The sequence below is a fragment of the Syngnathus acus genome, chromosome 17 (assembly GCF_901709675.1).
Source record: "Syngnathus acus chromosome 17, fSynAcu1.2, whole genome shotgun sequence".
Classification (NCBI taxonomy): Eukaryota; Metazoa; Chordata; class Actinopteri; order Syngnathiformes; family Syngnathidae; genus Syngnathus; species Syngnathus acus.
This window is the reverse complement of record NC_051102.1, coordinates 8,974,369-8,989,800: the sequence shown is the minus strand read 5'-3', so window position 1 is coordinate 8,989,800 and position 15,432 is coordinate 8,974,369. Positions and strand designations below refer to the sequence as shown.

Below are 15,432 nucleotides of genomic sequence, written 5' to 3'. Positions count from 1 at the left end.
CCAGTTTAGAAGGACTGTAGTCAACCTGTGAGGATAAGTACTCTAGAAAATAAATGGATGGAAGTTGATGAGTTTCCCGGAACAAGCGGCGCGCCCTTTCAACCCCGACAGTGGACGTGACAGTGAGGGGAAGAGAGGAGACGGAAGGGGGGGCGAGGGGGGGGGAGCTTGCTGGGAGGCTCCAATAAAATGTAATCCTGTTACACGCGCCCCACTTGAGGGCTACAACAATAATAAAGATTTCCCTAATAACGCCGACGCAGACCGAAAACCCAAATGGAACACAAGTCCCGCGGTCAAGCGGCGCACTTGTACATACATCCTCTCATTAGCTGTCGGGGCGGCGAGAAGGCCTCCGAGACGCGGGCGCCGTGCCGCGGCCAGCCAAGAGTTAAGTCAAACAAATGTGTTTCATCAAAGTGCACTTTGCGCTGCTCTGCATAAAGGAATTGCGAGAGGAACGAGCGGGGTGGCGAGTCGGAAGCCCCGAGGAAACCAATCAGCACTTGGCAACCTCGCTTCTTGTGTCAAAAACAACAGAGGTGCAGGTGCCTGCTAACACAAAGGATTCTTGCAGTTGCAATCAACAACGCAGTCTGGAGTCCATCTCACTATCCATCGCTCTGTCTATTTGTCCATCCCAGGAGTGTCAAAGTCATTTTTGTCGCCGGCTTCATTGTAGTCATAGTTTCCTTCAGAGGGCCATGTCAACGCCTTATCTGTGGATAGGCTACACAACAAACTGTTTTGAAATCAGAAACTAGTTAAAACTGTTGAAATATTTTAGAATGGGAATAAAAAATTGCCAGAAATATCTTTCTTTTTTTTAAAGTGAAGACAATATGTAATTTTAGATGAAGTTGACGCACAAATTGTCTCTGCGGGCCACGTAAAATAATGTCGGGCTGTATTTGGCCCCCGAACCTTGAGTTTGACATCTTCTATCCATACTATGAGACAAAATATTTTTCATATCAAATTAAAGGAAAAAAATTAACAAATCGAATTTATTCATATTTGTATATTGAATCATTTGAATATCAATGACAAAATTGTCTATTTGAAACTTTTTTTATTTGATCTAACTAATGAGGACTTGGAAAAAGTGCAAAATGCTCATTTCCAACCCAAATTATAAGTCAAAAATCTATATCTAACAATAAACAACAATCATGATCTGGAATATCTCTAAAATGATCAAATGACTTAAATTTCAAAATAGACATCTTTTGATGGATAATGGCGATATTGTGAATGCCATTATCGGGCTTTTCACTGCAGGACCATCTTGACAAACGCTCCAACGTATCCAATGTGATGCTGTCATTAATGAACACTCCCACACCCTCTCCCATGCATTCCCTCCAAATATTCATCATGAGTGAGAGCAAAAATCAATCATATTCTCAAGACGGCGTGAATTATTAAGCGTGCCCGTGTGACAAAGCCCGGTGACGGCAATGGTACTTATCTGCGCGCGTGTGTGACAGCATCAGAACCCGGCGTCAGCCCGCCATCCTGTTCCTGCCCCTCCCTGCAAGCATCTCACTCAAGGCACTTTGCGGAATCAAACAATTTCACGCAGCTACTGGAGGAGGAAATGAACTGGGCCGCGAGCAATCATAAAATTATACAAATGTTATTACAGACTCGCCTGCTACTGTCCTACTTTAATTCAAATGTGGGCACTCCGGGCGGCGCTTGTGGCACAAACCTTCCTGAATAAATCAACATTAGCTTACGTCTAAATTATTAAGGAAGTGGGAGACTTTCTTGTTTATAGTATGAATTATTGAACGAGTGTTTAACGCAGTTTTTCCTCCACGAATCCACAAATATTAATTGCTAATGATCTTTAAGGTGTGGGTTTTATCTTTTGCCCCTTCTGCAGCACGCTGGGGATTGAAATTGCAAATGCAAATGAATTGTCAAGTTTCAAGAAGTCAGTCTGTACTTGATGGGAGCGTTAGAAAAACTGTTTTGTTCGCTTCAATTTGATGAATATTGTAGTTGGGGAAATGCCCCCGGCCAAAGCCGCCTTGAGTAAATTGACCATATTTCCGGGATTTTTCTGATTTCTTTCAGAAAAATAAACACAATACCGACAGTCACACTTGGTGGTGGTAGTAACGTTGATAGTCCGGGCCTGCTTTGCTCCTTCGGGGCCTGGATGACTTGTTGGGATTGATGGGCCATATCCCGAAGGACAATGTCTGGCCATCAATTCATGACCTCAAGATGAAGCGCACTTGTGTTCCGCAGCAGCTATGTTCAACGATCCAAAAGACACCCGGAATTCAACTTCTGAAGATCTTTACAAATCAAAATGAAGGTTCTGAAACGACCTGGTCAAAGTATGGCCTTGAATCTGATTGAAATGCTGTGACATGACCTACACAAAAAAATGCTCATGCTCAAAAGCTGTATGCATATACAGTATGATTTTTGTATAGTTCTATACAATTGTTTTTAAGAAGTGAAGCTGGTTTAATCCGGTCTGCTTATGTCATCATAGAGCCTATGAGCACAAGAAAGATTATTACAAGATTAGCCGGTGTTAGCCTCATAGGAATTCTTGCAGTGTAACAAAGGTGCACTGCAAATGACAAAAAAAATTGTAGGTGATTTGAATTTTTTGTATTGCTGCACCAGGGTTTAGTACTTCGGTCTCAGGAAACAATGGAAATTGCACAGCTCTTGGCTGCCCTCTGCTGGAGAAACACTTGAGCTCAGTTTTTATTTGACACAGGAGACCGCTAAGTGATGCTGTTGTCACATTTAGACTGCGTGCAGGGAATGGATGAGCTCATCAATTTGTATTGTGGGGTTAGCAGTATAGTCCTGGTCATGTGACGTCATAAAGTCGGAGTGGAAATGAGCAACAAATGATACATTGGAACTCGGCCATAAATCATCTAAGGTGGAGCGATAACGCAAAAAGATTATTTATCTGCTTGTCTTTGATTGTATGAGCAGTGTGTCATATATTTATACATTTGGTTTAACTTGATCACATCTTACATAAAATTCACAGCACCAATTTCCAGATCAGTTGACAATGATACAGTTAAATCCAAATAAAAAGCTAAACGGATTCATCCATCTTAGATGATGTAACCAGGGCAAGAAATTTATATATTCTCTTAAGAGTGTACAATTATCTTAATGTAAATTCCAAAAAGTAAAACCATTTTTTTACAAACAGTCCATTTCCCATGATAGCATAAACCTATGCACTGAAAATTAGACTTTACACTGATCTGATGGATAAGATCGGCATAGAGTTTGCATTTTATGCAAAAAGAAACGGCACTTTTTGCAAAGCCAGTCATCGGTATGTCGTAATTTGCACATCGGTCAATGGCGTCATTGATTGGATTAGCAAAATTACACGATCTCGTTCATTTGAGGGACGTTCTGTACTGCAAGAATTAATAACTCAAGGTTTCTCAGCCTATTGTCATATACATTTTTTGTTTTTCAGCGCTTTTGGAGAGAATTTTCAGGGTTTGCAAACTGTCTCTCTGCTGCTAGCAAAGCTACATGTCATCGAAATTGTTCAGTGCACAAACCCTGAAAACGCATTCAAGGAGGAATTATCTGAAGGCATGGGAGGTATAAGGAGAAAGGGGGTGGCGGGGGTGGCTCGAGCTGAAAGCCAAAAACTGTCCAAAACCAAATTCTGTCCTAAAGTTTGCTCTCCGGTGCATTGGATTGTCATACAGTGGACAGCACTTCTCTCGTTGGCGGCGGGTCTTTTCGCTCCGTTCTCCTCTTCCTCTTGACCGGCTGCATGGAGCCCATCCCATCCTTGAAGGCCCCCATTTGCTCCTTGGGAATCACCCGCCCTGGACTCGGTTTGCCGGAAGATGGGTAGAAGATGAGCTCGTACAGGGGTGCGGCGATGATGGCGCCCAGGAAGGGTCCCGCCCAGTAAACCTAGAGCAGGAGACAAAAAATAATAATTTTGGAACATCTCAAGACACCATACATCACAAAATAAATCACACCGTTATGTTTAATGGTATGGTTTTTAAAATCTGAAGTTGAAGGAAATGTTGGGATGTCATAAAGCACGCTCACCCAATGATCCTTAAAATTAATCGCGATCACCGATGGGCCGAAGGAACGAGCGGGGTTCATGCTGGCTCCTGTGAAAGGAATCTGCAAGGCGGAAAAGCCGATATTACCCAGCACAATAATGGCGAACGCAGAGGGCAAATCATATGGTGCAAGCAATGTTTGGATGGTGAATACTCACCCCAACTAAGTGACCAATCGTTACGGACGTGCCGATGGCCACGGCAGGGGATCCGCCCAGGTCGGTTTGTTTGGGGTCGCATGAGGCAAATATGGTGAAGACCAGCTGGAACGTTAAGACAAGCTCCACCAGTAGGCCGATTGGTCCCGAGACATCTTTACCCAACTGAGCAAGCGCAAAGATTTTGCTTTGAATTTAAAGGACAAGACAAATGAAGAAGATGACATCCAGAGTCCTCACCCCGGTGACGCCCAGGTTCTCCCGGAAGTAGGAGGGCGAGAAGAGGCGCACGATCCCGCCACCTGCGACTGCACCGACTAACTGGGCCAGCAGGTAGAACACCCCCTTGATGATGGTCACTTTCCTGGTCACGACCATCGCCAACGTGACGGCCGGGTTGATGTGTCCGCCGCTGATGGGGCCAAACCACCGAACCAGCATGGCAATGGACAAGCCGAAGCACAGCGAAATGAGGACCGTGCGGTCCGACTGGGTCGGACAGCTCGCTGTACTATTGCTCTTTGCTGGAGCTGACGCCCAATCGATGGTGCAGGCAACGCCGAGGAACACAAACATGAGCATGGCTACAAATTCGCCACCTACGGCCCTCCAAAATTCCTTGGTCTTTAATTGTTCCACTCCCGACATTGTCCTGTGACAAACAGAATGCGCTAAAGATTTACAATCATCTGCACACAAATGCGTGGATGTATTTTGTCCTAATTGGTGTTTGCTCCCACTACCTTTAGGAGCTCAATATTTTTGTCGACGACAATAATGACAAGTCGTATTGTACTTACGCAGCAGTAGCAGGTTGTGCAGAGCTGATGGCCACTCTGTCATTCGAACGTGCTCCGTTTCTTGTGCCTTGGGATTGCACGTCTGGCATCACCTCTCACAAATTCTAATGCCTGAGCAAGTTGGGAGGAGTCAGGGAGGAGCAGGGAGTCAGCTTTTTAACACATGTTGGTCATGATGAAATTTGTGTGTGTGTGTGTGTGTGTGGGGGGGGGGGGGGGGGGGGGGGGGGGTATTTGGTATAAAAGGTTTGAAAATCACAGGAATGAAAGAAAGCATTTTTTTTTTTCATTTTGGGAAGCACGATTATTTCCCTATATCATTTCGTAGACTACATTTGAATAATTTTTCTTGGTAAAATGAATCATCTGAACTACAATTTCTGGTGCGTTCTCGTGCTGTATGAGAGTTGGTATTCCAAGACTCTTATTGAAATTAGAAACGAATGGGCTGTTAAAGGTGGGTCAGGTCAGTAAGCATCAGCCTGGGCTTTAAAGGAGATCACTAAACGACACATGGTGCCGTGTTTCAAGCGTATCATGCGTAGGTATTTATGTGGTGTTTTACCGTTGATAAAATTCCCGAGTGTCACTCAAGTAGTCATACTCACAGCACTCTCCCTTTACATGCAGGTGTGTCGATGCTCTCTCTATATTTTAAATGTGTTTAACCCGCTAAAGTTTTTTTTTGATGACCCAAAGTTAAGTTATTACAAAGTTTTAAAGTGAATTTAACTATTGTAACTCGCTAGCCTGATGTACTAAAGGCCGTATGTGTGGTTACGTTAGCATATGAAATCATCTTTGTGTCGGCGACCACGACCGACGATTCGTGGATAAAAAAGTGTCCTAAACACTCTGATTTCGTAGATAGGTGAGCTCATTAAACACTCGCTGCCCTTTGACGCCAAGCAAACGTTTTGGATTGCCTAAGCCGTCTTTAATACGTTTCGAACGGAAAAAAAAGTTTCATTTTTAACGTCGCTCAATTGCTTGGTATAATCTATAATAGCTTCAAAATGGCGTCTTTCTTCAAATACTTAAAATGGAGGAAAATGAGTACATTGTTTCGTCTACTCGACCTTGTTTTATGCTGTAGGCGTCGAATGATTTGATGGAACATGATGTTTAAACACTTTTTGTCTGTTTTTATTGACAGCTATGTGGTTGAATCCTCGTGTTGGGGTCAGACAACTCAAGATCCTCAAAATTCCGAGGTAACACGAAGACAAGGGCAGCTTGACAATGCACATTCATTTTAAGATTCTCATTCATAAGGCTAGGATGTCTGCATAGTGAAGATTAAATTATTAATATGCACAACTTGTGAAAAAAAAAAAGTCATTTTTAAGAATGATGTGGTAAGTGTGGGTCTGCCGGCCAGTTTCATTACAAAACTGTGCATTTTAGGTTCACTGAAAACTATTAGTTGTATGAAGATGAATGTGTGTTTGTACCAACATCTTAAAGGTGAACTAACTAGTGGCTGGGGACATTTATCCAGTCAACTGCAGGTGGAGGAAGGCATTTTTCTTTTTCAAAATAATAAACAGTTTAAAACTAATTCAAAGTCACACTTTTCTATTGAGTACTTTTCTCACTGCACTTAGCAACGTGCATCCCACCATGGACAAACTCATTCAATGACCAATCTTAATTTTGCTTTGAAGGCAACGTGAGAATGTCGCTACAGTAGACAATAAAACAATCATTTTATTTACCTCATTCCATTTGACCTAATTCTTGTACAACTTGTTCCATATGAGCAATTAACACGCTGTGGCACGAGCAAAGACTAATATAGCTAGCAGGCACATGCCTTTATTTTATGTTACATTGATATGTAAATCACGCACGTAAACATTAACAAACCACATAAATCATAATGAAGGCAGTTTTGCTGTGAAAGCTGCGAGGCATTACGCACATCGGGGGAGGCCCCTCTCTACTAATTATTAATATTTTGCCACAATTTGCATGTGTTTCAAGTGCTGTTAAGTCGCTTCATGTTTGTTGATACAGTGTGTTGAATTGAGAGAACCAGAGGACGGTGTTCAGTGTTTGAAGACGAACCTCCAAAGTTGTGCTGTTGAGATTAGCGCGTTACCAACAATCTCTTGCTGTTAGCATAAATGCTTGAAACGACCTAGGGCGTTAGCTTAATTGCAGTAGCTACATGGAAGGGAGGTGGTGCTGTCCCTCATTAGACATCATACAATTATTGGAGATTAATAGGACACATGCCGAACAATCAATTCCATCGCCTCGCTAAACAATTCATGCTATTAACAATGTAAAATAACTCGCACAGCCCAAGGGAATTAACCAAGGCGGCTGCACGCTAATGGTTTTTTGCTAACGGTCATAACGGCATGCTTGGTTAGCTCCTGTCCTTGTTGGCGGCGCACCACGCCAAGCCTTTTCCATCTCTTACATAAGTTAAAGGCTCTGACACTGAGCCAAAGTCAGCGTGCCCCCCATTTGGATGACAAAAAGGCCTTTGATGCATGAAGAACTAAAAGGGATCATTTGTAAGAAATGGTGATATTTGCTGAAATCTGGTTTCAGTCATGATGCGAGATGTATCTAAAAAAAATCAGTTTACAAGAATAACAGAATGAAACCTGTTAAGCATTTTCTTTGCTCCCTTGTATTTAAAAAATCTCAATAAAAGGAAATTTTAAACAGCAAAATAATTTTGTCCTGGACTTGAAATGGCTTGAAAACTTTGGTTCACTCTTGAGTCTCTCCTTGCGTGTCAGAGTTGTCGAGACCTCGAGACGATTTTTGCTCACTGGACAAAAGCAACTTGACCTCCCAAACGTTTTCTGCGCCGTGAAAATTGCCTTGTTTCATGTCAGCATTGAGCATCACAATTTCTCTGTTGGGAAGAAGTTAAAGTTGTAAAAATATATTTTTTTAGCATACATAAAGAACTTAAATTCGCACCAGTAAATACAAAAAGCTGTTTGGGAGCTTGATGGATGGATTTTCCCAAAGCAGTAAAGTGATGAAAGCTGAGCTATTTTCTGTCTCTGATTGCATCACAGAATAGGCAACATAATGGGCGAGATGTGCTGTGGATGACGTGCAGGATGCCTAAGCATGAAGCAAATTAGTGAGTGAGTAGTGACTTCTTTTGTAAACGTTGACATTTTTTATTTATTTTTTTTACCCGAGTCAACACTGCAACATTATTGCCTGCGTAATGCGATGTTGAAACACAGACTGGAACTTCTAAATACACAATAGTTCCCTCTAAAAGGCAGCTCGACAACTGCACAAATGAATGTTGTTGCTTTCGCTGGCTGCTATTGCCGTCAAAGCGAGCTAAAAGGAAAGCGGCTCCAAAAAACAACAGCGCCTGACAGAACGAACACAGCCTCCCTCATTACCGAGCCCCGGCGGAGACGAGCTGTCAGGCCGCAACCCGCAGGAGCACGCTGCAGATGCTGCCGAGCGTCGGCCTCGCATCCCCCGGCGAAAGCAAAAGATGATGTCGGCGGGAATCAGCATTAGGAAATGTTTATGGAAGAAAAATTCACATTTTGATCACGACAAACTTTTCTTGTCTTTTTGAGTGTCTCGTCTGACGCTTGATCACAAAACCGTATCTTAAATAGCAAAAGACACATTTTTGTTTTTATTCTGTGAAAGACAATTTTATTGGAGTTCTTTCATTGTTTAGACATTTTCAGCAATCGGCCATATCGAGAACCCAGTCCAACCCAGCGGCGCCTGGAAAGCGGACTTTAAAACGATGATGATGATGATGAGACATTTTCAGCAATAAAAAAGTTTAGTCATGTGACATTTGCAAGCTGAGCCTTGATTGGTTGTTACTTGAGACGCCAGCACGTGCCAGGTCATTTTCAGTCACAGCAAGTGGCAAAATGTGTTTTTAAAGGTGTCATATTAATTAGATTAAATTAATACATTAGACAAAAGATGAACCTTTTCTGATGACATTTATTTTTTTGCTCTTACAGTGTGTGGTGTACTCTGGAATCCAGCTAGTAACGACGCCTGGCGTAGAACCAAGACAAAATACAAGTAACAAACGGTAAGAAACAACGAAAGCGAGCCAAACTGTCACTTTAAAATAGATCGTGAATAACCAGACGAATAAGCAACAATACGAGTGACTAATGAGGAAGCAGTAAAGCAAGAAAAACGTATCGCAGGGAAAAATGTATTGCGACAAACAAAATTAAAAACAGAAGTGAGACAGAATACCAACGATGACAGTTTGACACTGAGGCCTCAATAGGCGCTTCAAACACGGAACTCCAATTCCAGAGAGCCAAAACTTCCAAGCTTGCTTCACTTCAAATCATGACGCAGCAACTTCATGGCTGTCGTCTCAATGACTTACCGTCGTGGTTTTAGTCCAGTCAAATGACGATGAGGTGGCGCAGTGGTAGTTTTGTAACAGTAGCCGCTGTCGATTGTGTCGTGAAGCCATGTAACAATGTGGCTCCATTTAATGTCAAAAGAAATAATGCACCTCAATCAATATCTTTTGAGTGTTCTCCATCCCTAATTATGGCCGTATGATTACACAAGAATAGCTAAACGATGACACCTTCCCCCAGAATGCTCTCACTCAATAATATACACATGCTAATCAGTCTTTATTTGTAAATCGAAGATGATAGTCAGTCTCGGTGTGTGTATGTCAAACATTTACGAGGCAAATATAATCAACATGCGAAAGTGTGAATGTGAGTGTAATGTGGTTGTTAGGCAACGCATCTGGGTGTCGATAAATAGGCTTCATTGCGCTCTTACGAAGTGCACACTGAGTGCGGAGTGCAAACTTGCGAGGTCAGCAATACTTTGATGCAGCTCAAATAGCCTCAGATAAAAATGATAATGGGAGTCTAATAAAGTCATGTCACGTTTTGACACGGGGCACAGTTTCATTGCATGTGGAAAATTGCCAGAATAAAAATGGTAAATATCATCAAACCATTTGGAGATGATAATACATGTGCTGTACTGTATAACTACAAACGTTTTTTTTTTTTTTTTACATCCGGACCAAAAATAACTGCAATTTCCGTGGGAAACCTCAGAGTGGAGCCAGTGTGCTTTGCAACAATTGGAGCCCGGCAATGCAAACCACTATTGCTCTCTTTATGCGCGTCACGTCACGCTACTTGAATGTAATTCCACCGCATGAAATTCCCCGCCAGCTTTCCAAAGCTGAGCATATTTCAATCAGCCTTATCTCTCCGTTCACAGCATAGCGGTTTAGAGAAGAAGCACTCGGAGGCCTCGCAGGTGTGCCCAAAACCTCAGACAAGCGTGCAAACAATGCTTTGATGAATGGGATGGTTGGAATAGAAACCCGGCATGCAGTGATCAGCATTGTTTTGATTGTGCTGGAAACATGCGAGGCCGCACTTTTATCAAAGAACATTTTGTGTCTCCTCGTGCGAATGCGAAGTGACTGACATTCATTTTAATATGGAACAGTTGGTATTTAAAACTAATGCGCCAGGTCATTTGCAAATGGGGTAACCGACTGTGCAAGGTTCCACTCTACAAAAGAAATGGAAAAAAAAAAACCACACACATTTTAGTCAACCCAATTTCTGGAAAAGTGGCCAAATGAATAGGACTTGAATGCTCCGTGGACCGTGTGTGGGCCACGGGCTGGATTTTACCCACACCTGCTGTAACACATTCTTACATGATGCACATTGTGTCTTTGATTATCCTCACCAATTATCCTTTGGTGTTAAGCGAGTGACTTTTTTACCCCTATAGCTAATAAGAAATGATGTAAATTTTCTCTTATTAATTTAAGCAATCACAATTTCTTCATATCAAACTTGACATGCGTGTTACTTCTCGAAACTCTAAAGCAGACGTGCTACCCGCTCTCGTTATAGCATCGCGTCGTTCAATCACATGTCAGTCATGGTAACGAGCGTTTCATGCTTGCTTTCTAAAGAAGCTGTGAGGTTTCCATAGCAATAACAGAAATGCTATTTCCATTTGCATTGAGTGTAACCGTAGCGTAAATTACGACAAATCATGTAAGTTGTCTCACTCAGACGATGCCCCCCCCAAGCACCATCCACCCCTGCTTCAATTGTCGCACGTAACCCACGTTCGGCTCAGACAATACTTGCAGTACAGATAATGACACAAAACAAATGGACGCTGTATTGTTCTGCTTGCGCCAAATGCCTTGCAGCGCACCAATCGGCCTGCTCCTTTTTTAAAATGTTGCCGCAGCCCACTCCCTGATGTGCTCGAAAGTGTCCTGATGATGTTTGTCGTGGGCATTTGTGCGCACTGTTGGCCATGGTTTTTGTTGTTGTTGTTGTTGTTATTTTTCTCCAGAGAGAAAGAGGAGGTTGACTTGGGAATACAAAACCTCAGAAAAAAATGGCACGCTCTGGAAAAGCGGGGCAAAGTTAGTTGCGGTTGAAGGAAAACGGGCCAGAGGAACGACTCCCTGGTGTAAGTGGATGCGACAGCTCCTCACCCAGGAGAGCACTTGTACTCAGCGCACACCGGAGGCCGGCAGGGCCACCTGTCACACAGATCTGTGACTAAACAACTCTATTAGCCAACACGCATGGGGAGGCACCGTGGGGTGGAGTGTGCCGTGTGTGGTTGGCGTGCACATGTAAATATACTGTTTATGTATCTACACAATGCCGGAACACTCGGAAATGTTGGAAAAACTGTTTGACACAAATTGCCCCGCATAATACCATCGTGCAAATGTGCCGAAGGAAATGCTTAGCTCACATTTAGTCTGACTGCAGTGTTAGGCTAATAGGACTACATTTCCCATGATTCTTAGACAGAGAAGCAGGAAGTAGTTTTAATTTACCGTATGACGAATACAAGAAAATGTAAATTGAAGTAGAGACGACAAAATGAAAATGCGGTGCGGCTTAAGATCAGAAAATATGCTGGTTAAAGTTACATTAACCAGCATTAATGATTCTCAAATGCCATGGACAGATTAGAATGGCATGAGGGACGCCTGAATTACTAAAATGGCTCAATCAAGTTTTGGTCTGTTCTTGAAGCAACCTTTTTGTCAATTCGGCTCATAGAGTCTGAAAAATACATTTGACCAAAAAAATGTTGCCGTATTTGAGTCATGTGCCCAGTGTCCTCGTTTTTCTGCAACTATCACGCTAATCAGGCCGACCCATCCTTGTCATTGCTTTTGACATTGTGTCTCGCTCTATGTATAGAAAGGCCAGTGTCGCCATTACGCGTCGCCATGTGGGAAGAGTCATAAAGCCGGGGGCCGAGCCAGTCAGTCCGACGTTAGTCCGCCCTTCACATGCACTCGACGTGCCCGTGGTATTTTTTTTTTTCCCAGCCGCTGACTTTCATCACAAATGACCGTCTCGCTCAACCCACAAATGGGAAGTTGAGTATTTTATAAAAAGCGATTCAAGTGGCGATCTTTATGTTCATCATTGGTTCAGCTAGCGAGGCGGGCTGCCTATGGATTTGACTCTCCATACAGTAGCTGGTGCCTATGGTGCCTGAAGAGCGGGATTTACTCCTCCAGGAATGGGCCTTTGGCAGGCTCGCTAATGGGATATGGTCCACAGCTCCACCTGTTCCAATGAATTTCTCCCCTTTGGAGCAGCCAGTTTGCGTCACGTGGTGGGGAGGTAATGGGGGAAGGCCATGATTTGAGAGACGGTGCTCACTGCTCATTTCTTTTTTTTTTTTACTCCAAGCAAAGTAAAACATCACCTGTGTTCTTGCCGGGAGACGAGGAAAGGGAAAACGGCAAAAGGCTTTCAGGATGAGGGGACAAAAAAGCTGAAGAGCAATTTTGCACTTGAATGCCACATTTCCATCATGCGTTAGTTTGCTCCACCGCAGTGCGAAATGGGGACAGCGTGTAATTCATCCATGAATTTAACAAAGGGAACCAGCACACCGTACTTGCTCACGCGAGAGACACTTAGGGCCCCGCCCCTCATTTGAATAATAGTAATAGAAACAATAAATAAATAAAACTGCCAAAAAAATGATACAAAATAAAAGTAAAAAATAAATCCGAAGATAAAAAATTAAAAGCAAAAACAAATGTGAAAATACAAAAATAAATATATAAATAAAATTAAGTTACATATATTTACAATTTTTCATATATATATTACAAAAATATATTTGTTAGTGGCCGATGCTGATGGAACAATTTGTGTTCAACCTCGGAGGCCCCACTGGAGAGTAACACATTTAACCCAAATAACCCAAATAATACTCACTCATTCTTTTGTGCAAGTCTTTTGACAGCTGGCTGATAAAAAACAAGGCTAATAGATGTGTGTTCTTGCCACATCGGGGGGACAGTAGATGATCCTGTCACTTGAACAAGACATTGGTGGAGTATCTTCCTCCAGGGTTGCAATTCTCTTGTGTCACTTTCCTTCTGGCTGAAACTGATGCTTTAACCTGAAAAGCCCTTCCAGGAGTCATGCTTTAACCTGAAAAGCCCTTCCAGGAGTCATACTCAGTGTATGAAGAAAATATGATGCAATGATGGAACAAGCGTATATTTCTGAGACTGAGAATCATAGATCTGGCAGTTTTTCCAAACTGCAGAGACGGTCCTAAAAAGTTTGCATGTTAAAGTTGCCGCACCGCGCTTACGTCAACCTACCTAAAATAGTGTTATTTACACTACAATTAACTAACTAGCTAGCTACTAGTGTGGCTAAATACGTTGCGGACTCACCCTAGAGTCAGTTTCAACTCCGCGGCAGCGAATAAGCTAAACATCTGACCAGTATCGGCGAGGAAAGATGAAGAAGCCATCCTAATTGCTAAGCTGACACGGCTAGCGCTTTTAACCACCAGAACTAAGTGCTTTGGGCTTATCAAGTCCATGTTTCATAAACGTCTGTCTGGAGCTGCGTTAAAGCGGAGAACATCCAACTTTGAACGACCACAAAAGAGCCAAATTAACAAGTGTCTAGGCACCGGAGAGAAAATCTACTCGCTGAACAAACCAGGAACTGGAAATTACACCAAACGTCATTTTTATAGTACATAGAACATCCATTAATTTTCTGTACCGCTTGTCCCCATAACAAAATTTAGAGAAACACAATTACAAATGTACATAATATTTCCATAAAAAATATTTCCATACTATGTTCCCTTTAAAATGGTTTGCGCTTTCATATGATAGCCCCTTTCAGGCCATTCATGTTTCAACATGTATGTGTCCTTGAGCATCAAGCAGTTCCCTGGACATTGATGGTGAAAGTCGGCCTTACAAAAATAAAATAAATGAAACATCGCTACCTTTTGTTCGAATACTCCCTTTGAGCTTGTCCTTTACACACAAATCAATACCTGCATCATAATGCACTTGGCTTCTGGTGCCGAACCACAACAAGAAAAACCAAAACATCTGCACTTTGCTTCGTTGGCATCGTGTAACAACCGGGCGAGAATAAATTTCACCCATCCAAATGCCCGCGTCCTGTTTGTTGGCATCCTGTACGCATGGCATTTTAAACATAAGTGAACATGAAAAGTGTGTCGCTGCGAGGAAACAGAGGTGACTCATTTGCGGATCAAAGTATTTGTGTTGCGTGCTATGCAAAACAAACGCCTGACAGACTGAACATTGGTTTCATCTATTTTGGAGTTAGCACACTTTGAAAACCCGCTGGGAAGCTTTGGTCATGACGGCGCTCTGTACTAAATGTGTCCATTCTGCTTTCTGCTTCGGGAGAAAATAAAAGGTTATTTGTGTCATTTGAAGATAAAATGCTCATAAATACTTTGTGTGCAGGAGATTGTGGTCAAATCTAATGGCGTCGTTGGCCTTTTCTGCTCAGATTTTCTTTGTCTGCTTCTTTGGGAAAAATATCAACAAGCTGGAATTGTGAACCCCATAAAAAAAACAAAAAAAACAATATGATTGGTTATTGGAATGATTGACAGATTGACTACTGGCTTCAGGTTGGTTGTGTTATAAATGGGAGTAATTGTGTGACATTTTTTTGGCGTAATCAACATGAATCATTTTTTCTTCTATTGTAATGGGTTTTAGAAATCCTGATTAAATTGCGGTACAATTTTCCACCCTAATCAGTATGAAGTAAACCTCCCATTTGATGTCACTCTGTTGGATGTCAACACTGCCTTGTGACATATGCAAAATAATGCTTTTAATGTTCCCAACCTTTTGCTAGATTGAACGTTCCCCTAAATGTCGGCGACGTCAGTCAAAGTGACGGTGATGTGCGGCGCGTCGGGTGGCGGGTGGCGGGCGGGAGTCAGGGTGTAAGATGGACTAGCTGCGTTTATTGACCATGACAGGTGACGCTCCCTTTCATTCTAGCGAGTGCTTTGTCAAGA

At 42.5% G+C, this 15,432-nt stretch overlaps 1 protein-coding gene across 1 annotated transcript; it reads right to left on the bottom strand.

Moving 5' to 3' along the window:
- Positions 1-3,322: 3,322 nt before the first annotated feature.
- Positions 3,323-5,237, bottom strand: aqp4 (aquaporin 4). Its single transcript, XM_037276522.1, has 5 exons — positions 5,062-5,237; positions 4,502-4,913; positions 4,262-4,426; positions 4,084-4,164; positions 3,323-3,939 (listed from the first exon to the last, which is right to left on the bottom strand). The coding sequence occupies exons 1-5, from the start codon at positions 5,148-5,150 to the stop codon at positions 3,718-3,720; spliced, it is 969 nt and encodes a 322-aa protein (XP_037132417.1). The 5' UTR covers positions 5,151-5,237; the 3' UTR covers positions 3,323-3,717.
- Between the last annotated feature and the right edge of the window lie 10,195 nt (positions 5,238-15,432).

Bases quoted from the DNA above. Each gene is read 5' to 3' on its own strand.
- aqp4 (XM_037276522.1), bottom strand. From the start codon at position 5,150: ATGCCAGACGTGCAATCCCAAGGCACAAGAAACGGAGCACGTTCGAAT. The intron at 4,427-4,501 runs GTGAGGACTCTG...GCGCTTGCTCAG, and splicing joins AGAACCTGGGCGTCACCGGG to TTGGGTAAAGATGTCTCGGG. The intron at 4,165-4,261 runs GTGAGTATTCAC...TCCGCCTTGCAG, and splicing joins CGATTGGTCACTTAGTTGGG to ATTCCTTTCACAGGAGCCAG.